This window comes from Nyctereutes procyonoides, unplaced genomic scaffold (assembly GCF_905146905.1).
Source record: "Nyctereutes procyonoides isolate TBG_1078 unplaced genomic scaffold, NYPRO_anot_genome, whole genome shotgun sequence".
Classification (NCBI taxonomy): Eukaryota; Metazoa; Chordata; class Mammalia; order Carnivora; family Canidae; genus Nyctereutes; species Nyctereutes procyonoides.
Window position 1 is genome coordinate 16,226,813 of NW_026575030.1, and position 24,279 is coordinate 16,251,091.

Here is a 24,279-nt window from a genome sequence, read left to right on the forward strand (position 1 = left end):
ATGAAGTATACATCCTTTGTGGGAACTGTGTTCATAGTTATGTAGTCTCTGTCAACTTCAGTGGTGCAGGCTTAGACTATTTCATACATATCTGCAGCCAGGGACATGAAGCTGGGGGTGGGGGGGTGGGGGGGTGGGGTACCAAACTTTGAACTCTTAGCACCAAGGGTGAAATCTCTGCTGTCTGTTACTCACTACACTGCATCTCTTGTTTGGTTCTGTTATTTATTTCCAGTGAGAATCAATGAAACTGGCTATTTTGTTTTATTTCAGAGTTGCTTAACTTTAAAAATATTGTGGAGTATACAAGTCTACATTCTGTAATTGAGGAATTGTTAAATAAATAACTGGATGAGTTGATTTGGGTTTTATTTTTACCTTTTTCACTGATTTTATTAGATATATACATGTCTTGGGTCTTTAAAGTGATTAGGTTTATAAGATAGCCTAAGGACAACAGAGTCCTTCTTTTCAGCTTATAATGCTAGCACTGACTGCCTGCTCTTCACAGATCATTGGGCCACTGGAGGACAATGAACTCTTTAATCAAGATGATTTCCACCTCCTAGAAAATATCATCTTAAAAACTTCAGGACAGAAAATCAAATCCCACATTCAACAGCTTCGGGTAGAAGAGGATGTGTAAGTTTTGCTGTGGAAGAAATTAATTAGTGAATGTCATAGGGACTGTGTTGAACTTTACTCCTGCTACCTATTTCATGGTGTTTATTTCCATTGTGAGCTCACAACTTTGAGATCAAGAGATGCACACTCTACTAACTGAGCCACCCAGGTGCCCTTACTTTGCGCATTTTTTATTGTTTTTCTTTTGTTGAGTTATAGGAGTTCTATATAAATAAGTAAATATTCTGGGTATTGATCTCTTATGGATAGACAATATGCAAATATGGTCTCCCATTCCATGAGTTACATTTTCATTCTTTTGTTAGTGTCCTTTGGTGAATAGTTGGAGGATATAAAGTTTGAAAGTTCTGGTTTTTTCCTTCATCTCTTTCGTATACCTTCAAGTATTGACGTTGATAGCTGCCAGAGCAGTCCCTTTGCCAAGTCTTGTGATAGAGGAAGGAATCTTCTTTTATCTCAACCAAAAACAAGGCAGCAGATAAAGAAGTTTCCTTCTACCTTAGTGGCTTTTTAGTGATGTCCCTTGTTCCAGTCTATGAAACACTTCCCTGATGCAGGCCAGGAGGTGCGCCCCTGACTTGAAACCATCATATCACGGCATAGGCTTGGTGTGCTGTGCCCTTGGATCATTCTTTCTCCTTTTGGACTATATAATTGCCAGACTAGGCATGGAAGACTTGCTGTTTATTAGAGAGGTGGTACCATCTCTCGAGGGTTAATTGAGGGAAATAAGGTAGTCATAGAGCTACCTAAAGATAAACTAAAACTATTTGGGTTCTCAGAATTACCTTGCCTGCCTAGGGTTTTCATTAGTGTCATAGCTGCTCCACCTTGGAGAGGTCCCCTGTGATAGCCACAGCTTTCATTTATGGCCCAGTCCTGCAGCCACAAGGCCATCCTCCACTTTCTGAAGTTCACTGTGGGCTGTTTGATCCCAATTGCACTGACTAAACATAGGCGTGCTTTGTGAAACTTAGGGAGTCTGTTGTTTGCCTGCTCACCCACGTCCACATTGCTTACTCAAGTCTACATAATCCAGCATCCCTTGAAATATTTTGTGAGTGTTGACATATCACAGGATACAAGTGGCCTGTATTATATAGGTTCAGACTCCATGAGAAGTACCAAGAGAGATAGTTTGATTTGGTTCAGTGAGAAAATGTATAGGCTTGTTTCCAGTTCAGATATATTCACAAGTGTTTTTTTAGAATTCTTAAAATTCAGTCCTTGGTTCAGCAGATTCAAGCATTTTTTTCAGTCTTATGGTTTAGTTCAAGATCTTCCTTGGTTAGAAATCAACTTTAGAAGAGGCAGGGAAAGCAGAAGAGCTTTTTTAAGTTGTTCACTGCAGTGTTGATTGTAATAGTGAAGTAGGAAGCAACCTAGATGTTTACTAGCCAGTTGGTGATTATTGTGTATCAGGAAATCTAATGATAGTCATTGAAAATATTGATGTACCCTATATGTATTAACTAACAAAAAGATGTTTGTAATATATAGTTACAGGGGTACCTGGGTGGTTCAGTCGATTGAGCATCTGACTCTTGGTTTCAGTTCATGTCATGATCTCAGTGTTGTGGGATTGAGCCCTGTGTTGGGCTCCATTCTCAGTGTGGAGTCTGCTTGAGATTCTTTCCCTTTTCCTCTGCTCCTTCCCCAGCTCACAGTCTCTCTCTCTCTCTATAAAGTAAATAAAATCTTAAAAAAAAAAGAAAAGGAAAAGCAGGTTATCAAATAATATAATCCAACTTTTGTTTATATATGTATATATTTAAAAATGTAGAATTATGAACCAAAATGTCATTAATGCTTATTTCTTGATAATGATATTGTATATATATCAGTTTTCTCATTTTTTTTCCTGAATTTTTTTTCAGTGAATTATTACTCTAATAATCCTAAAGACTAATAAAGCTATTTAGAAGTGGGTGAGGGAGAAGGTAAATAACACAAACTTACAGTCTATTATGGGCCAGGCCCTGAGCTTGGTACTTTATAAAATGTTTAGCCAGTGCAATATTTATAAGTGTCATACAAAGTATGTACTATCCCCATTTCACATATGCAAAAATCAGTATCTTCTTCAAGGTTATGAAACTACTCAGTTACAAAATCATTAGTTTTTCTCTTGCCTGTTGGTAAAAGTTCATATGTTCTTTAAACTATTTTGGTGGCATTCAATACTTAGACTGGTAATTGGAAAAACTTTCAGTTAAAGAGATACTAAATTTTCACCAACCATGTCTTTCAGGGCAAGTGACTTGGTAATGAAGGTAGATGCTCTCCTGTCAGCTCAACCAAAAGGAGATGCAAGAATCGAATACCAATTTTTTGAAGACCGACACAGGTACAGAATTAATATTGAATTTATGCATATTCTTGAATAAAATGGTAAAATTGCCTTTACCTCATCTCCTTTATTTTTCTGTCTGAAGTGTGTATATAAGTTGTTTGAATGGAAAATTTTGCCTGGTTGTGCAGTTTTCATATATACTCATTTTCTTATGCAGAATTCATATACAGACTCAGTTGCATAAAAGTTGACATTTTTTCTAAATAAATCTGAAATACTTCTGACTGTACCCTTCTAGAAAACAGAAAGCATGAATAGAGAAAAATTAGTTGTAATTTTCTGATACCCAAAAATAAACACAGGTTGGTAGGGCACCCTACCAATGAAAACGATTTTGTTTTCAATAAAATAAAAATAAGTTTTAGCATTGTGAAAAAAGTCCTTGCCTTTTGGTTCTGAGTTATTTATTTGAAAAGTTTCAAACCTAAAGAATAGTGGAAACATTTTATGAGTGAACACGTAGATATCTTTACCCTGGGTTCACAGTTATTAACATTATGCCACATTTATCTGTCATTTTTGTGGGTTTGTTTGTGCATATGTATGTGTAGCACATAAAATGTATATTTATGTTTGCATACAAACATACGCGTACTTATATTTTTCCTGAACCATTTGAAGGTACATTGTAGACATCATTACACATCACGCCGGAATTCCTCAGCATGTTGTTTCCTGAGCACCAGGAGTGTCTCCACTATTGGCATACCTTAGAGATTTAACCTTGAAGCAGTGATATTAAGTAGTACCAGTCCATATTCACATTTCTCCAAGGCCCCAGTAATGACCTTTGAAAACTGTTTTGTTCTTTGATTTGATTTGACCCAGATCACATGTTGCAGTTCTTTGTTGCGGGTCTCTTTTAGTCTCCTTAAATCCAGAATATTTCCCTACATGCTTTTTGTTTTGTTTTGTTTTGTTTTGTTTTGTTTTGTCTTTTATGACAATGACATTTTTTTCCACGTTCTGAAGTTAGAGATTTATTTCAATACTTTACCACATACCAAATATCATGAAATCTATTTTATTTTATTTATTTATTTTTTACTGAAGTTTGATTTGCCAGCATATAGTACAACACCCAGTGCTCATCCCATTTTTATTATTATTTTTTTTTATTGAAGTTCGATTGGCCAACATACAGTACAACACCCAGTGCTCATCCCATTAAGTTCCCTCCTCAGTGCCTGTCACCCAGTTCCCCCCCTTCATTTTCAGGCTGGAGGTGTCCTTAGGTCTAAAATGAGTTTCTTGCAGACAGCAAATAGATGGGTCTTGCTTTTTTATCCAGTCCGATACCCTGAGTCTTTGGATGGGATCATTTAGCTCATTCACGTTCAGAGTAACTATTGAAAGATATGAACTTAGTGTCATCATAATACTTATTCAGTCCCTGTTTTTGTGGATTATTTTTTTAGGCTTCCTCTTTCTTTTACAGGGTTCCCCTTAATATTTCTTACAGAGCTGGTGGTCACATATTCTTTCAGTTTCTCCCTATCTTGGAAGCTCTTTATCTCTCCTTCTATTGTGAATGAGGGTCTTGCTGGATAAAGTATTCTTGGCTGCATGCTCTTCTTATTTATAACCCTGAATATATCATTGCCAGCCCTCTCGGGCCTGCCAGGTGTCTGTGGAGAGGTCTGCTGTCAATCTGATATTTCTCCTTACATAAGTTAAGAATCTCTTATCTCACTCTGCTTTAAGGATTTTCTCTTTATCTTTGGAATTTGCAAGTTTCACTATTAAATGTTGAGGTGTTGAACAATTTTTATTGATTTTCGGGAGGGGGTCCTCTCTATCTCTTGGATCTGAATGCCTGTTTCCTTCCCTAGATTTGGAAAATTCTCAGCTATGATTTGCTCACATATACTTTGTGGTCCTCTCTCCCTCTCAGCCTCTTCTGGAGCCCCAATTATATTTAAATTCTTCCTTCTCAAGCTATCATTTATTTCCTTAAGCCTTTCCTCATGGTCTCTTAATTGTTTTTCTCTTTTTTTCTCAGTTTCCTTCCTTACCATCAACTTGTCTTCTATGTCACTCAACTCTCTCTTCCACCTCATTAACCCTAGCAGTTAGAATATCCAGTTTGGATTGCATCTCTTTTAATCTGTTTTTAATTTCATCCTGTTTAGATCTCAATTCTGCTGTAACGAAGTGTCTAGAGGCCTTTATGCCTTTTTCCAGAGCCACCAGTAGCTTTATAATCATGCCTCTGAATTGGCTTTCTGACATCCAATTGAAATCCGCATTCTGTAACTCTGTGGCAGAGAGTACTGTTTCCGGTTCTTTCTTTTGTGGTGAATTCTTCCTTCTAGTCATTTTGTCCAGTGCACAGTGGCTGTATGAGCAGGCTGAGTCAAAAATATCAACCACGACTTAAGTAAAATTCACCCTAGATGATTCCAAAGAGGTCGGAGACCAGAAAATGAAAAAGATCAGAAAATAAAAATAAGGACCACTAAAGTGAAAAATTAAAAAAAAAAAAAAGTAGGAAAAAATAAAAGGCCAAAAACCCCAAAGAAAAAGAACAAAGAAAAAAAGAAAAGAGAAAGAAGAGAAAAAGGGGGGGCTGGGGGCTGAGGGTGGTGAATAAGTGGTAGTGGAGGGAGAATGTAGTCTACCTGAGGGGTCCTAGAGGGTGATCCTCTTAGTTCTGAATGTATTTTGTTTTGTTTGTTAGAAGATGCTCAGTCCCAAATTTGTATAAACCAGCAGTACTTATAGAAAGCCCCAACAATGACCACTAAAGCATAAGCAAGATAAAGGAGGGGAGCAGAATGGGAATGAAGAGAATATAATCTCACAGAATGAACCAGCACGGTATTCCACTCGGTTCTGGGTGTATGCTGGTCATGTTTTAGAAGGTATTAACTTCTGCCTTTGTAGAACAAAACAAGGTAGAGAAAACAAAAAACACAAAACAAAAACCTATATTTTGTATATCTCCTAAAATTAAATTGAATATGTTGAAAAGAATCCAGAAGTGAAAAATGTATCTAAGACATATAATTATAGAAGTATGAAGCCCAAAAAGGAAAAAACTTAAAAATGAAGAGTTGATAAAATATTGTAGTTAAGATGGTAAAAGAGAAAAAATATTGGAAATTTTTAGTCTGGTATAAAAACGAGTTGTAATGGAAAAAGGAAAACAAAGGGATACCTTCTAGTTCTATATACTATATTCCCTCGATTTTCCCTTGGTCTAGAGCTTTCCAGCGCTGCTTGGTCAAGAGCTTGCTCTTCCTTTTACTTCTAGCTGGTCTTCTGGGGGAGGGGCCTGCTGTGCTTATTGTCTGGTGTCTGTGCCTGGGTGGAGATGCCTGCCCCTCACCAGGTGTAGGGCCCAGTGTGAGCTGTTTATCCTTGGTTTATCCCTCAGCAAGGCGTTTATTCCCTGGTGGCCCCGCCTCTCACAGACAGAAGGTGAAACGAGGAAAAACAACAATGGTGATGGCCATATTTCCAGCTCTGGAGTCGAGCTCCCTGCGAGTAATTAATGCAGTCTCCCATTCCTCACTGGTGTAGATGCTCCCAGGGCCAGCATGGGTGCACTGCTCTGCACAGCTTGGGGGTGCCCAGTGGCAGGAAAGTTCTCACTGTCCTGTGCATTCCCTGCTTCTGCCTGTCCCAGGGGGAGCACAGGATCACTGGGTTTGTCCGCTTGGGTGCCCTGGGATCTGGGACCCTGTGCCACTGGACCCGCGCTTCCAGGGTCCACCTCTGCTGAAGGGAACTGGGCATAGTTCTGTCTAGAGCCGGCCCACCTAACTGACTGGCTTCTTCCAACTGCCCTGAGGGCTGCAGTGCTCTAGCCCTTTACCGATATTGAATGGAAGTTTGCGGTGTGCTTTACCCCTGGGTGCCCCCCCCCCTTATAGTCACTCCAGGAATCTTGAAGCTTCACTGCCCCTCCTAGGAGTTTTTTTTTTTTAATAAATTTATTTTTATTGGTGTTCAATTTGTCAACATACAGAATAACACCCAGTGCTCATCCCGTCAAGTGTCCCCCTCAGTGCCCGCCACCCAGTCACCCCCACCCCCCGCCCACCTCCCCTTCTACCATCCCTAGTTCGTTTCCCAGAGTTAGGAGTCTCATGTTCTGTCTCCCTTTCTGATATTTCCCACTTATTTTTTATCTTTTCCCCTTTATTCCCTTTCATTATTTTTTATATTCCCCAAATGAATGAGACCATATAATGTTTGTCCTACTCCGATTGACTTATTTCACTCAGCATAATACCCTCCAGTTCCATCCACGTCGAAGCAAATGGTGGGTGTTTGTCGTTTCTAATGGCTGAGGAATATTCCATTGTATACATAAACCACATCTTCTTTATCCATTCATCTTTCAATGGACACCGAGGTTCCTTCCACAGTTTGGCTATTGTGGACATTGCTGCTATAAACATTGGGGTGCAGGTGTCCCGGTGTTTCATTGCATCTGTATCTTTGTTTTTGGCCACTCTGCACTGAGCAAAATGACTAGAAGGAAAACCTCACCTCAAAAGAAAGAATCAGAAACAGTCTCTCTCCCACAGAGTTACAAAATTTGGATTACAATTCAATGTGAGAAAGCCAATTCAGAAGCACTATTATAAAGCTACTGGTGGCTCTAGAAAGAAGCATAAAGGACTCAAGAGACTTCATGACTGCAGAATTTAGATCTAATCAGGCAGAAATTAAAAATCAATTAAATGAGATGCAATCCAAACTAGAGGTCCTAACGACAAGGGTTAACGAGGTGGAAGAACGAGTGAGTGACATAGAAGACAAGTTGATGGCAAAGAGGGAAACTGAGGAAAAAGACACACAATTAAAAGATCATGAGGATAAATTAAGGGAAATATATGACAGCCTGAGGAAGAAAAATTACGTTTACACAATTAAAAGATCATGAGGATAGATTAAGGGAAATATGTGACAGCCTGAGGAAGAAAAATTACGTTTAATTGGGGTTCCTGAGGGCGCTGAAAGGGCCAGAGGGCCAGAATATGTATTTGAACAAATCACAGATGAAAACTTTCCTAATCTGGTAAGGGAAACAGGCATTCAGATCCAGGAAATAAGAGAGATCCCCTCCCCCCCAAAATCAATAAAAACCGTTCAATACCTCGACATTTAATAGTGAAACTTGCAAATTCCAAAGATAAAGAGAAGATCCTTAAAGCAGCAAGAGACAAGAGATCCCTAACTTATATGGGGAGGCATATCAGATTAACAGCAGACCCCTCCACAGAGACCTGGCAGGCCAGAAAGGGCTGGCAGGATATATTCAGGGTCCTAAATGAGAAGACATGCAACCAAGAATACTTTATCCAGCAAGGCTCTCATTCAAAATGGAAGGAGAGATAAAGAGCTTCCAAGACAGGCAGGAACTGAAAGAATATGTGACCTCCTGGGAGTTTTTAAAGTTCCTGCTTCTCCAGGGCTGGGCTTTCCTCCCCGAAAGGCTCCTCGCAGTGTCCCTCCCCTACTTTATTCTTATGTCTTTTCTTTTCTCTTTCTTCTCTTTTCTTCTTTTTTCTCTTTTCTTCTTTTCTTTCTTTTCTTTTCTTTCTTTTCTTTCTTTTCTTTTCTTTCTTTTCTTTTCCTTTTCTTTCTTTTCTTTATTCCTTCCTTCGAAAACTTCTCTATAGCATTCCAGCTGTTCTCTCTTTAAATCTCAGGTCAAATTTGTAGGTGTTGAGGATGTTTTGAAAGTTATCTAGGTAAGTTGCTGGCACCAGGTTTGTTGAGGACCCCTTACCATCTTACCCTTCCTCCTCAACAATGACTTTTTTTTTAAGAGTCCAGGCCAGTTATCTTGTAGAATGTCCCATAGTCTGGGTCATCTCCTCTGATTAGTCTTAAGATTAAGTTATCCTTAGGGAAGAATCCTTGCAGTTGATGTATATAGCCAGGCAGATTATATATCTTGATTGTGCCTTAGAGGTTTTGGATATTGAAGCTTGCATCATGCTCCTTTATGATTCTGATTTAATTAGTCTGGGGTAGATTGGACTTTGGTTTCATTGATCTGGGCTTTCTGACAGCCGGTTCTTGTGGGGATCAAATTTGACCAGACTTATTTGATGATTCAGGCTAGAGAGGAGACCGTCTCCTTTCTCCCTGGCTGTATGTTCTGATTTCTTACATTGTCATTGGGGGAAGACTTCTGGGCTCCTCGCTAGCCCTGGTTGGATTTTGCCCATTAGCACTCATCTTTTTATCATTGTATACTTTCAGGAAATAACTTACCCAGTTACCACCACAGGAAACATATTTCCTAATTGGCTTGCTGTCTTGTTTGCCTTTCATGGCCAAGAAGATAGTGACTCCCGAGCAAAAATCTCTTCTTTTTAGAGCATCGTTTTTTCCATGAGTCTTAAATAATTGCTCTAATTACAAATTCTATTATGAGACAAATTCTAATTAGAGAAATTCTTCTCATTGGGGTTGTGTTAAATAAGTGTTTGTTATATTTAAATCAGAAGTTTCTTATTTGTGTGAGAAATAGAAAGGTCTGAATTATTGCTTATGTATATCCTTGCCCTTGAAGTGTGGCTCACAGAACAGCAACAGCATGAGCTAATCTTTAACATGAAATGATTGGTTTGGCTTTAACACACGTTTCTTCCCTTTCTTGTCTGTCACTTTTGGCCTAACTCTGGTCCTCTCTCTAATACAGCGAGTATCTTTCAACATGATATTGTTAGTTTATACTATTCTCCATTTCCATACTGTTAGTCCTCTAATCTTGGTTTTTGTCTTATTCTCTTTTTTGTGATAGAAATGTGGAGTGGTTAAAAGAACACACAAGGTCAATTTCTGGTACTGCCTGTTGCGGATCACCTAGAACACTGGGTCAGAACATTAACTTGTCACACAGAACTCTACCCAAACCTACCAGGTTCACAGGTTTTGACCTGGGTGTGCCTTACTCAGATGCTATAGAGCATTGTTTGGGACGTTTCTTCTGGTTCCTTTTGTGAGAATTTATATAATGCCATTCTCTAGTGAGCTTCTCTGTCCAGAATTCTGGAATAGCACAGAGGTCCGGGTTATCTGAACGGCTCTCATACTTTGACTTTTACCTAGAGTTTGTTAAAGTGCAAATTGTCTGACCCACCCCCTGATTTTCTGATTCAGGAAGTCTGGATTGTTGCTGACAGTTTGTTTCTGACAAATTTCCAGATGAAGCTAATACTGCTGGTCTGGAGCCACACTTTGAAAACAGCTGTATTAGAGTGGGGAAAAAGGTTATTGTGGAATAATTATTGGCAGCTGGAAATTTTATCAAAAATTGAAAACATCTGCTTTGATAACAGGCACAAAGCTATTTTGATGGTTATTTCCAAAGCAGTTAAGATTTGAAATAGCCTTCATCACCATTTAAACTATAGTTCCTCAGTTTTGTTAGTTACATTTTATTTTGTACTTTTGTTTTTCCTCCCACTGAGTAAATTGCTTTTGCACAGAACAGTAATGATTAGCACCAGAACTACATTAAAATATTGTTGAGAGCAACCAGAGATAGGCATTGATTTGACAAATTTAGATTTTGGAAAATGGGATGTGTTTTAAAACCCTTTCAAAAAAAAAAAAAAATAAAAACCCTTTCAAGTTTATTCATTTTCAAAATGTATCAGAGGCTCCTGCTCCTCTTAAGTCATCTAAGTCAATATGACTTCAGAAGGAGGCCATGTGACTAGAAACAGCAGCTGGGAAGGTGCACCTTCTCAGAAAGCCTAGATGTACAACCTGACGTCTAAACGGCTACTGTTTTTCACTAAGACAAAATATGTATGACTTAATGTCCTTATAAAGGGACTCCGTTCTTTTGGAAATGCGATTAACAACATGTATTATGCACAAAAATATTTGTATACTGTGACTCAGTAATCTCATGTCTAGGACTCTGTCAACTCTAAAGAGATTTCTAAGTATGAAAAAAACTTGTATGTATGGTGTTACTTATAGGTTGCAAAAGCCGTCCAAATGTCCAGCAATGAGGAATAGCTTAAGTAAACATGCCAGATTCACTTGGTATATTGAAGATTATTTCCTATTCAGGATGCTTGATGTGTAACAATATGGAAAAATCATTGTGATAAAGTGGTGGGGGAAGCAAGGATATTGTTCTAAAATTGCTAATATTCGTTAGGTATAGAGGCTCTATATCCTTGGGCATTTGAGAAGGTCTATGGAAAAAAAATTCCACAGCATGGTTGGGTTGGGATGGCGAGATTTTATGATTATTTCCTTTTTCTCTCACAAGTTTTCTGTAATGTTCTTTGTATTATTTTTAAAAATCTGTTTCTTCACTACTCATTACTCTTCTTGCCAAGAAATTAAAAAATTGGTATAGTGTTTATAATTGTCAAATACAAACATCAGCTTTTAGCATCAAGCTGGTTTTCCTTCTCAACACATATCTCTTTGTTCATTTGGAGTGAACTTGAGTCTTTAGCAGGTTTAGCAGACTTTTAGGTAGATATAATTACATGATTAACCACCATGTAACCTCACTGTTCTAGTAAACAAGTGTTTTTAGAAATGCTGAGAGGGCTGATAGGTTATATTGACCTTTTAAAAAAAAGTTAACTTGTTTTCTCTTTTCCACTAGATTAATGTTTTGTCTTTTTGATCTCTGTAGTGCAATTAAAATGAGGCCAAAGGAAGGAGAGACGTATTTTGATGTCGTGGTTGTCATTGACCCTGTCACCAGAGAAGCACAGAGACTTGCCCCATTGCTCTTGGTAGGCATACCCTAAATGGCAGTTCACATTTCTTGGTCCCAGGCCCTGTGACTCTCTTGAGTATCATTGTTCCCCTGGTTATCTTCAGAGAGCATTGGAAAATGTTACAGGGCATCTTGGCAAAGCACAAATGTCTTCATAAAGATTGATAATGGCTCTGCAAACAGCCTTATAACCTTGAAAGTTGGCACAAGTTTGGTTGGTTTCCTCATGTAATTTTTAAAAAATGTCCTATTTAGAGCAAGGTGCCTCTCTCTCTCTCTCTCTCTCTCTCTCTCTTTTTTAAGATTTTATTTATCTATTCATGAGAGACAGAGAAAGGCAGAGACATAGAGGGAGAAGTAGGCTCCTGGGGGGAACCAGATGTGGGACTCGATCCCCAGACCCGGGATCATGCCCTGAGCCAAAGGCTCAACCTCTGAGCCACTCAGGCGTCCCTAGAGCAAGATGTCTTTTAATTAAATTGATTTGGGGCAGCCCGGGTGGCTCAGTGGTTTAGCGCCGCCTTCAGCCCAGGGCCTGATCCTGGAGACCCAGGATCGGGTCCCATGTTGGGCTCCCTGCGTGGAGCCTGCTTCTCCCTCTGCCTGTGTCTCTGCCCTTCTCTCTGTGTGTGTCTCTCATGAATAAATAAATAAAGTCTTAAAAAAAAATTAAATTGATTTTTGCCATATTTTGATTTATAATGAATAAGAGTTAAAAAGGGTAAAATAATTTTACTTTATCATTTTCCTTTTTAAAAACTAGCATTTTTTAGATTAGCATGTCTTGTAGATTTGTATATTACAATTTTAAGAAAATTAAGAACTCTGCCAAAAAGACAGTTGCCTCAACATCTTTTTTTTGAGTTGTATTTCTTTTTTGAGGTGACATTTAATTGACATATAATCAACTAACCTTTTGGCGGGTGTGTGTATATAAGGTTTTTTCCTACTATAGTATATAGACCATACTGATGAACCTTTAAAATTTTCCTTGTATAGACAGCTCTCCCATTATCCATCAGTTGCTTCATTACATGAGGGGGAGCAGTGATTTTCAGTAGCCCATTTGCTATGCTTTTGCCAAGTGATAAGTGTTTGTGATTTAGATTGTGTGCTCTGGCACACAATCACAAATCTGTGATTTTCAGAAATTTCTCCAGTACAGAGTTTATGGCTTTTATTACCTTTCTGTGTTTCTTGAGATATTAAGAGGTATTAACTTAGTATCAGAGTGGATGTTTCTGAAGAGAATATGTAAATATTTTGTCTCAAATATCAGTCACTTTCTATGTAGGAAAATTTTATGTTTTGTCCCTGGCTTACTCTTTTAGGTTTTAACCCAGCTGATCAACATGAATCTAAGAGTGTTTATGAACTGCCAATCTAAACTTTCTGACATGCCTTTAAAAAGGTAAAACAAATTGTTTAAGAAAATCAATTGAAAATGTGGTACTAAATCTGAAAGGTGATATTAAATGTTAAAGATCAAATGGGTTTACAGGTGGACTTCATGTTTGAAAAGATTGTTAACTGTATGTTCAGTTTTGCTCAATTTCTGCTCTCATCCACAGTTCTAAGAACTTAGTGTGGGCATGGAAGCATTTAAGTGGCATTAACTCAGGTTACTTGAGCCTGCCTGCCTCTCTCCCTCCCTCCCTTGGAATTATGTAGTTCTTTAATTTTAGAGTATTTGGATCAATGTAGCTATTAAGTTTACCTAGTTAAAAAAAAATGTGCTGTGGTACAGAAAGAAACTTGTCTGTTCCTTTTTATCTTAAAAGTGGAGCAGTTATTTCAAGTTGGAGTATATTTGTCAGAGGAAGCTCATTTGCATGTATCTTGAGAAGGAGAGCAGGCTTAGCTCTATGTTGTCTGAACCTTGGAATGGTCATTTATGAAGAAAGTTATATAAAAAGATGTTAATAGTAATAGGGTAGCCATCTGCTGGGTCTGTGGGAAATTCCTGATGTGCAAATGTGCTATGTTTGTGGGTTGTTCTTTTTTTTTTTAATTTTTATTTATTTACTTGAAAGAAAAAGAGAGAGCACAAGCCAGGAGGCGAGTTCAGAGGGAGAGAGGGAGAGATAGACTCCCTGCTGAGCAGGGCTCTACCCCAGGACCCTGGGATCACGACCTGAACCGAAGGCAGATGCTTACCAACTGAGCCTCCCAGGCGCCCCTGTATGTGCCATGTTTTAGAAGTTAGATTCTAAGTGAACTCAAACACCGTTTGAAAGTGACTAAACCATTCTCAACCTCCACCATTGTCCTTGAGTAGGAGAAATGTTTAAACTACTACATGTAGTGTTTTCAGGGCTCACCTGAGAACCATTTAGGACTTTGTGTTTAAGAGAAAAATAAGTTTCTCTTACTGATGGGAGGCATGTGTTCAGGAAATCTTGTGACTCCAAACAACAGCCACCCTTACCGGTACCAGAAAGAATGACCTCTCCTCTCAATTCTGTTCCTCCTGCTCTTGCATCTGCAACAGCCACAGGAGGCATAATTAGATCAAGAGATGGTATTGGATACACTTTTCCCAGTCTGGGAGGATACCCTTGCAAATCTAGTTTGTTTTATTTTAAGCTAGCTAGTTAACCTGTGTGAATGCCTGTGAACTTAAAGACTATGGGAGTACTAAAAAGACTCACTTTTTTTTTTTTTTTAAATTTCAGCTTTTACAGATATGTCTTAGAACCAGAGATTTCTTTCACTCCAGACAATAGCTTTGCTAAGGGTCCAATAGCAAAATTTTTGGATATGCCACAGTCTCCTCTTTTCACCCTGAATTTGAACACACCGGAGAGTTGGATGGTGGAGTCTGTCAGAACACCATATGATCTTGATAATATTTATTTAGAAGAGGTAAGAATGTCATTGCTCCTACGTATGTAATCTTGTGTTGTAAAACTGTTTAAGATAGAGTGGTGGTAGTTTCTGACTGAACAGAGATGTCTGTTATCACTTATAATTGTATTATTAAAAAATAATAGCTTCATTGAGATATATTTCACATACCATAAAACTCACTCTTTTAAAGTATACAGTTCAGTAGTTTTAGTATATTCACAAAATTGTTCAGCCATTACCACTACTTAGAAACTCCATACCCATTAGCAGTCATTCCCCATAACCCCTGGCAACCACTATTCTGCATTCTGCCTCTGTGGATTTGCCTGTTCTAACATTTGATCTAAAGAGAATCATATATTTTTGTGACTGGCTTCTTTCACCTAAATTATTAGTTTTAAGGTTTGTCTATGTTGTAGCATGTATTAGTATTTAATTCTTTTTTATTGCCAGATAATATTTTATTGTATAGATTTATCACATTCTGTTTATCCATTCATTGATAGACATTTGGGTTGTTTCTACTTTTTGCCTATTATAAATAATGCTGCTGTGAACATTCATGTCCAAGTTTTTGTAGATGTGCTTTTATTTCTCTCGGAATTGGTGGATCATACAGTAATTCTTTGTTTAATTAGTTGAGGGCCTGCCAAACTTTTCCAGGGTGAGTGCACCATTTTCCATTCCTGCCTATGATGTTGAGCATTTTTTTCATGTGTTTATTGGCTGTATATTCTCTTTGGGGGAGAAATGTCTGTTCAATTCCTTTGCCTATTTTAAAATTTTTCCTTGTCTTTTTATTGTGGAATTGTAAGAGTTCTTTGTATATTCTGGATGCAAATCCCTTATCAAATACACAATTGGTAAATAATTTCTTTTTTTTTTTAATAATTTCTTTCCTTCTGTTAGCTGTCTTTTACTTTCTAATGTTCTTTGAAGCACAAATGTTTCTAATCTTGATGAAATCTGTTTTGTTTTTAAGATCTTATTTATTTATTTATTTATTATTTATTTATTTATTGTTTGTTTGTTTATTTATTTATTTATTTATGAGAGAGGGGGGGGGAGGCAGAGACATAGGCAGAGGGAGAAGTAGACTGCATGCAGGAAGCATGATATGGTACTCAATCCCGGGACTCCGGGATCATGCCCTGACCCAGAGGCAGATGTTCAGTCGCTGAGCCACCCAGGTGTCCCTGTTTTTTTGTTGTTACCTGTGCTTTTGGTTGTATACCTGAGAAATCATTGTTTAATCCTAGGTCGCGAAGATTTACTCCTGTAAGACTTTCAAAGTTTTAGACTCTTCTAATTAGGTCTTTTATTCATTTTGAGTTTTTTTGTATATGGTATGAGGTATTATTACACCTTTCTTTGCATGTGAATATCCATTTGTCACAGTACTATTTGTTGAAAAGACTATTCTTTCTCCATTGAATGATCTTGGTACTACCTTTGTCAAAGATCTGTTAAACCTACATGAATTTAATTCTAGACTCTCAGATCTATTCTCTTGATCTGTGTCTGTCCTTAGACCACACTTGTCTTACTGTAGCTTTGTTGTGAGTTTTGAAACTGGTGAGTTTTCCAATTTTATTCTTATTTTTGGGGATAGTTTTGGCTATTTTGGTTTCTTTGTATTTTGGAATCAGCTTATTAATAGCTGTAGGAAAGGCTGCTGAGATTTTGATAGAGATTACATTAAATCCCTAGATCAGTTTGAAGAATATTGCCATCTTAACATTAAGTGTTCTGACCCATGAATATGGGATGCCTTTCCATTTATTTGAGTCTTTAATTTCTTTCATAAATGTTTTATAGGTCTTAGTATACAAGCTTATAAAAGATTATGTCATCTGCAGATAGAGGTAGTTTTATTTCTTCAAACCAAATATCTTTTATTTAATTTTCTTACCTATTTGGGAAAAATTTAAATTACCAATTAATTCCTTTATTATGAATTTGTTTAGATTTTCTATCTAAAGTCAGTTTCTGGAGTTTGTGTCTCAGGAATTTATCCATTTTATCTAGATTATAATTGGTCTGTAGGTATAGCATTTTTCTACAGTCTTTTAAATTTAAGCTTATTAGTGATGTGTCTTTTTCCCTTGCTGATTTCAGTGAGTTGGCTCTTCTCTCTTTTTTTTTGTGGTCACTCTAATTAAAAGTTTGTCAGTTTGCTGATATTTTTGAAGAACCAGCTTTTGGCTTCATTGATCTTTTTTTCTCTGCTTTTCTGTTCTTTATTTCATTTATGTTCATATAACTATTTTGAGTGTCTAAGGTAAGTGGTCCTTTCCCTCAGTCCACTTTCAAAGATCGAGAGTTCACAAGTGTAGTTTCACTGATGTCTCTTTACAGCCCTCACTCTCTGTACCTGGCTCAGAGTGTATTAACAAAAGAATTAAAATACATGGTCTTTACTTACAAGGAGCTAATGGCATCTCAGAGCCTTCTTCCTTTTAAGATAACTGTCTCTATGTCTGTCCTAAAGATCTCTTCCTAGAGTTGAAGCCTGTTTCCTGGCTCTTCTTCCTAGGAATTGGGAGATCAGGAATTTGAAGATAGTTATTAAAGGACTTCTCAGCCTTCTTTTCATTAGGGTAAAGAAGAATCCCACAGGTGCTAATAAGTGAGGGGAGAGTGTGTGTACACACTTGCCTTATTCCCCACCTCAAACCTGTCTACCATATTTGTAACAAATGGGAAATACAGTCTTTGCCCTTGAAGAACCAACTTTTGGCAAGGAGATTGTACAATGGCCACAGAAAGCACTAAAGAGCAGTGCAAGAAGGCACAGAACAGATGCAGAGCAGCTCTCTTCCATATCCTTAGAGTTTTTGCTGCTATTTCCTAAGCTTTCTCTGTATCTGCTGAAAACAGAGCATGAGACTTGGTGAGCTTGTGGAAGTTTACCCCTTAGCTTTCATTATTATGCTTTTGGAATTCAGTGTTGCAGTAACACATTAAGCTCCAAATGGTGCATTATTAGCATTAGGTAGAATTACAGAGCCAAGTGTGAACTAGCCTGGGATAAAAACCCTTTAATTAACAAAAGCCAAGCTGCCCCAAGACCTTGCAATTATATTGTATTTTCTGCAAGAAATCAGTAATAATTTAGGCAATTGATGTAGAATATGAATGGTTTTATGTCATTATGGAGCTATGATACATTTTAGATATTTGCATTTAGAACAGCATTAGTATTTTCAGCTATATCCTGTAGGCCAAGATGAATTTACAGTTTTCTCTGCTGTTCTCATTGTTATCTTCCTTATTCTTAAGCTTTTAGATCTATTTGTTCTTTTGACAGTGTATTTTACGTACTTTTCCCCATACTACTTCCTAGATGATAATGTGATCTTTTCATCTGTACAGAACCTCCTTATTGTATTCTTTTTTTCCTGATTCTTTTCCCAACCCATCTGAGTTTTGAAAATTGTATATGGTTGTTAACCACCAGCATAATCAAGATACAGAGCATTTCCATCACCCCAGAAAGTTCTCTTGTGCCCCTTTACAGGCATTCCCCTCCCTTTCTGTCACTATAGTTTTGCTTTTCCTTAAATTTCTTAGAAATATGGCCATACAGCATTTAGTCTTTTATGTCTGGCTTTGTTCACTTTGCACAATGTGTTTGAAATCCATGTTATTACATGTCTCAACAGTTTGTTTCTTTTTAAGATTTTATTTATTTATTCATGAGAGACACATGAGAGAGAGGCAGAGGGAGAAGCAGGCTCCCTGTGGGGAGCCCAATGCGGGACTCAATCCCAGGACCCTGGGATCATGACCTGAGCCAAAGGCAGATGCTCAACCACTGAGCTACTCATGTGCCCATAACAGTTTGGGTTTTTTTATTGGTGAGTAATTTTCAAGTGATTTAATTCTGTTGCAGGTGGATAGTGTGGTGGCTGCTGAGTATGAGCTGGAGTACCTCTTATTAGAAGGTCACTGCTATGACATCACCACAGGCCAGCCCCCACGAGGACTGCAGTTTACATTAGGAACTTCAGCCAACCCAGTCATTGTGGATACCATTGTTATGGCCAATCTGGTAAATAAGCAGTACATCACGTGGTGGTATTGAGTCATATTAATTTGGACACTACGATTTATGATGAAGGAGTTTGTAATGTGAACATGAGGGAGATTAAAATCCATGTTCGACTGAATTGGGTCAATATAAAAATTATAAGTTAACCTTGTAGGTCAGAATTACATGTCAGCCTAAAAAAAATGCTAGAATATTCTTAATATTCTTTTCTAAGTAAAGTGGCCCCTGCAAATAAATTGCTTATGAGCTGACAGTGTTTTTCTTGGCTTTGAAGGTTTGTAGCTTATTCACACATGACACATTGATCCTTCACTCACAGATCAAGAACCCCCTTCTTGGCTTCACTGGCCTGTATTTTGCTAGTGTTTCTAATGTGTAGGGTTTTGTTTGTTTGTGTGTTGTTTTTTTAAAGAATTGCACCGAAATTATAACTATCCTTCGAAAACAGTATTGTGATATTTCAAAGAGAACTAAAATTTGTTTTTCTTCTTGCTGTAGGGCTACTTTCAGTTAAAAGCCAACCCGGGAGCTTGGATTCTCAGACTAAGGAAGGGTCGTTCTGAAGATATTTATAGAATCTACAGGTAGGATTAAGTGATGTAGGTGCTGTTTTTCCAGAACATTTTGTAAAGAATCAGCTTGAATTGAGTACTACACTGACAGCCAGGGAATAAGGATTTAATTTATGTATGATGAAACAGTGCTATTCTAGAAAATTGAGTATAGAAGAACTGTCAGGGTATGATAGGGCAATAACTGGTGTTAAATACTAGGAAGTATAGTCAAATTTCACTCTTTAGTCTTTCCTTTGTGCTAATAGCATCTTTGAATCAGATCATTTTCTCACTGCAATGAAAACCATAGGCAGATGAAAAATTGAGTCATTTCAAGAAAGGAAAGAAAAAATGAATAACAGATTTTTCTACCTAGACAGTGTATTTCTGGACCCTGGGTGAATTGCAGATACACAGTAAGTATAAGCTTTGGCCATGAAATCCATAGTACTGGCACTGGCTTTCCCAGGCTGTGGGAGTATGGAAGTATGTCAGAGCATTTCGTTGGTTAAAGGTTTTTGCCTTGAGATTTGCTCTGACTGCCTATTAGTTTAAAAAAATTATACTGCCTTTTAAAAGGTATAATCTAAATTCTTCTTAACACAATTTAATTTTAAGCTATGTGAAGAGAGTTCATGTCAATTTTTTAGGGAGTGATTCCCATTACAGTGTATTTAAAATATTCTCTTGTGTCATCTTCTATAGGATCTTTAGAGCAGTGTGGATTTTTGAACCTGTGTTATAATAACAGATTCATTGTAAATACCAGGTTTTCTTCCAAATAATGTTTTCTAAATATTGTTTTGTAGAATTTAATCCCATCATTAGAAGTTTTACTTGTTTTTCTTCTAAACTTTGTCCCTTTGTTTTCCTGGCTACTCTTTGCCTTCCTTAGCAGTGGGGAGTCCTCCTTTCTTCCTACTGTCTAGGGCTCCCTTTATCTTGGATATTCTCAGATTCTGGAGTATTTAATGTTCCCCCATTAGGAGTATTTCATGTTCCCCCATTAGAAACTTACCTTGTCTGAGAACTCTGCTCTCTGCTGGATTACAGTGAATGAATACAGTGAGTTCATATTTTGTTGTGGCTTTCTGCACTTAACACCTTGAAAATTGGTGCTTGGAAATTTTAGGCATTGCAGTTGATTGGGGATATCTTGTTTTTAATTATAAATATTTCTTCCTCTGCCGAAGCTCTGCCTGCAAATAGAGCTTATTATAGTTCTTTCTCCAGAATATGAGCACCAGATTGAGTACAGGGCCTACAGTTGGCTGGTTGTGTGCCTCTAGGCAAAAGGATAGAGTAGATAGATGCCTGTACAGAACTCTGAAGTAGAGTCATGCTTTATTTGTCCATGAAAGAGTAGAGTAATGTGTTTCTAGTGATGGTTCAGAGTGGCTCATGCCCCTGGGCACTCCTTTATTGCTGGTACTGAGCTTGGCTCAGACTTTGTGAATATAGGCCTTGATTAAGTGCTCATCATGAGCTTGCCAGCACTGGCAGCTTTTCACTCTGTGAAAGGTAATTTAAAGAGGAGACTCAAGAAGGAGGTTTGGGTTGTGACTGATTAGAATGCTCAATGTTTGAAGGATAGAGATTCTGACAAAGTGCTTCTGTGTAGCTTGAAGGGGCTTCCTACAGGTTGTGAGAAAATAATTTGTTCTGGAAAACTCCTTTATGATAAAGATGATGGACAAATATGGCAGATTGATGTCAGACCACTTACTGCATTTTGAGAATTGTAATTTGTAATGTCTTACTCTTTCCCTTTTTTTTCTTTCTAAGCCATGATGGCACAGATTCTCCTCCTGATGCTGATGAAGTTGTTGTTGTCCTCAACAACTTCAAGAGCAAAATTATTAAAGTGAAGGTGAGTTTGGTAATGCTAAGGCAGCCACTCTTTTATAGTGGGTAAAGGTGGCGATATTCTGGCATTCAATAGCTCTTACCTAGAAATAGATGGATGTGATAACTGATAATGCTATCACCATGGTCATCGTTTTACAATATATATGCATATCAAATCATCACATTGTACACCTTCAATTTATATAATGTTGTTTGTCAATTTGATGTCAGTAAAGCTGATGGGGGAAAAAATCCAGCTTAAAACTTTAATTCACCCTTTGGAGTTTTATAGTGTTTATAGGAATGCCTTTTCTTTTCTTTCTTTTTTTTTTTTTCCCCTGAGAGAGAGCATATGCAGGGTAGGGTGGTAGGGATGGGGAGAGGGAGAGAGAGAGAGAGAGAGAGAGAATCCTAAGCAGGCCCCATGCCCAGTGTGGAGACCAATGTGGGGCTTGATCTCACAATCCTGAGATCATGATCTGAGCCAAAATCAAGAGTCAGACACTTAGCCAGCTGAGCCACCCACGTGCTCCAGAATACTTCTTTAAATGTAAAATGTCTTTTGTAAATATACATTTGTGGCTTTCTTCAACTGAGAGATGGCACCTTTTGGGAAATCTCAGTGAGAAATATCAGTCTCATTTTACATAAAGTGTTTTCCTAGATATGATTTTGCTTACATAGCCATAGTTCACATTATTGTTCATGACTGTTCTCAAAAAATTGAGAAGAAAATTTCAATGACAGGGATCCCTGGGTGGCGCAGCGGTTTGGCGCCTGCCTTTGGCCCAGGGCGCGATCCTGGAGACCCGGGATCGAATCCCACATCGGGCTCCCAGTGCATGGAGCCTGCTTCTCCCTCTGCCTGTGTCTCTGCCTCTCTCTTTCTCTCTCTCTCTCTGTGACTATCATAAATAAATAAATTTAAAAATTTAAAAAAAAAAATTTCAATGACAGTAATAAGTGGTAGCCCTCTTTCATTTCTTTTCACTTAGAATTTTGAAGTTCTTAGTGCCTTAAATTCAAGTAAAAGGTATTATGGAATAAATAATCATTATACACAGTAAAATGTAAGGCAGACCATACACGGTGGAGCAGAAAACTGGTCTCTGCTGGTGAGAAGATTGAACCTGTCTTTATCCTGGTAAATCCTGAAAACAGGCTGTGACATAAAGTGACTTCTTCCTGACCATGCAAATGCCAACTGCACTCTTCCCCTGCAGCCAGCTGTCAGCTTGGTGAATGAGGCTTCTAATTTTGCTCAGATTCTGTTTCCTACACAGTAGAATTTGAGGTTCTGTGACCATTTTTCAAAGTAAAAACAAATTAAAAGAGGTTGCTGTCTTGTCACCTGAGGCTTTGGTATGATATGTTGAAGATGGTTCTGTTGAATTCATCTGTACTCCAGGTGGGTTGTCTGCTTGTGGGAGAATTCATTCCCTGTTGTTGATGGCACTCCTCGCATATGGTTGCAGGTTCAGAAAAAGGCAGACATGGTGAATGAAGACTTGCTGAGTGATGGAACTATTGAGAATGAATCTGGATTTTGGGACTCCTTCAAATGGTAAATTGGCATCATTAAAAAAAAGTAAGATTTTTTAAGGAAAGACTGAGATATGACACCATCCCTCCCTTCTTTTGAGTATAAGAATCCCATCTGAGAAGAAATGTGTGGGAAATATCAGAAAGGGAGACAGAACATAAAGACTCCTAACTCTGGGAAACGAACTAGGGGTGGTGGAAGGGGAGGAGGGCGGGGGGTGGGGGTGAATGGGTAACGGGCACTGAGGGGGGCACTTGACGGGATGAGCACTAGGTGTTATTCTGTATGTTGGTAAATTGAACACCAATAAAAATAAATTTATTATTAAAAAAAAATAAGAATCCCATCTGGGCCTTTCAGCGTCTACACTCTGCCACCAAATCTTCTGCTTCTCTTTAGAGTAGATGTGTGTTTTCCACTGACAAAGTGAAGGAGCCTAATGTCCCCTTGTGGGGAGGTTACTTCCTGGCTCTCGTTGCGTTGTGCCTGTCCTTCCATTGAGCAGATCACATTCTGTGGAATCACCTGTGTTCAGTCTGTCCCTGAAGCTACGTGGTAGCCTGCAGGCAGCATCCATCTCTTTACCCTGTGGTGGCTTGGTTGCCTTATGCCCTCTCCGGGTGCCAGCAGATGCTTCACCGGCTCCTCCTGCACCCCCACTCCCCCAGGAAAGGAACTGGAATGGAAAACACCATCTTTGTAGCTCTTCCCTTAAAGGGCTATGTGTCTGTACTAGCATTTCAAGTGTTCTTGTTTTTACCTTTATTATTATAGGGGCTTTACAGGAGGACAGAAGACTGAGGAAGTGAAACAAGATAAAGATGACATAATTAATATTTTCTCTGTGGCATCTGGTCATCTCTATGAGAGATTTCTTCGGTTAGTCATGTTGATTATTTCAGTATATACCAATGAGTTTGTCACAATATTCTTATTTAGAGAATGTTTTATGGGATTCTGTCTATTACGTTTCTGTGTATCTGAAGCACTCTGAAGATTGTGAATATATCATTGTTTTGATCTGCTAGTCTCATAAAGTCTGGCTGTATCATAAATGCATCTTTGTGGATATTACAAGACTATAAACGTTTAATACCACTATGCACACATTATAAATAATTGGCCCCCAAGCATTGCTTAAGCCAGAAATTAGGAGGTTAACACAGAGAGTAGAAGTAGAATAGGGCCTCCAAAGATGCATAGGAGTTTGGAGCCAGGAGTGATCTTAGTTCTCACAGAACACCTTTGTTTTATAGACATATTCAGAGGGTAAAGGGAGGCCTGAGGTCACCCAGCTAGAGCCACAGGGAAGTCACAGCCTTGGGCTGGTTGATGCAGTGGTGGCCAGGGGAAGGTTTGGCTGTGAATATGCTCCTTTACTTGAGGGAGTTTCCTAATGCCAGGGTTCACTTTACTTTTAACTTTCCGTGACAAATCTACTATGGAAAAGAATTAAACTATCATGTTAATCAGATTCAGCCCTCCCATTTCCAAGAAATAACTGACCTAAAATAGTTATGTCAAGTGTTAGTAATAATTTAATTAAGTTCCTTGACTCAGTTTGTTTTTGTCTGTTTTCAAAGTAGGAAATCATGACGCTGTTGCCATTTGCCCAGCCACACAGAGCTGCTGCCATTTGCCATCCCCTGTCCTCTCCCTGTTCTCTTTCCTGGCGGGGTCTCTAATAGAGGCTGTGGGGGGCATGCAGCC

The 24,279-nt window shown here is 38.3% G+C and overlaps 1 protein-coding gene across 4 annotated transcripts in view; it reads left to right on the top strand.

The window, feature by feature from the left end:
- The window catches only part of UGGT1 (UDP-glucose glycoprotein glucosyltransferase 1), a 115,038-nt gene that overhangs the window by 76,138 nt on the left and 14,621 nt on the right, over nucleotides 1-24,279 (top strand). For all 4 annotated transcript variants that reach the window (XM_055316058.1, XM_055316056.1, XM_055316055.1 and 1 more), the window contains 10 exons: nucleotides 512-642; nucleotides 2,897-2,992; nucleotides 11,634-11,736; nucleotides 13,052-13,131; nucleotides 14,396-14,585; nucleotides 18,466-18,624; nucleotides 19,123-19,208; nucleotides 20,964-21,048; nucleotides 22,502-22,590; nucleotides 23,344-23,448. In XM_055316058.1, the coding sequence (XP_055172033.1) occupies nucleotides 512-642; nucleotides 2,897-2,992; nucleotides 11,634-11,736; nucleotides 13,052-13,131; nucleotides 14,396-14,585; nucleotides 18,466-18,624; nucleotides 19,123-19,208; nucleotides 20,964-21,048; nucleotides 22,502-22,590; nucleotides 23,344-23,448 (1,124 nt within the window). The remainder of the gene's footprint in view (nucleotides 1-511; nucleotides 643-2,896; nucleotides 2,993-11,633; nucleotides 11,737-13,051; nucleotides 13,132-14,395; nucleotides 14,586-18,465; nucleotides 18,625-19,122; nucleotides 19,209-20,963; nucleotides 21,049-22,501; nucleotides 22,591-23,343; nucleotides 23,449-24,279) is intronic.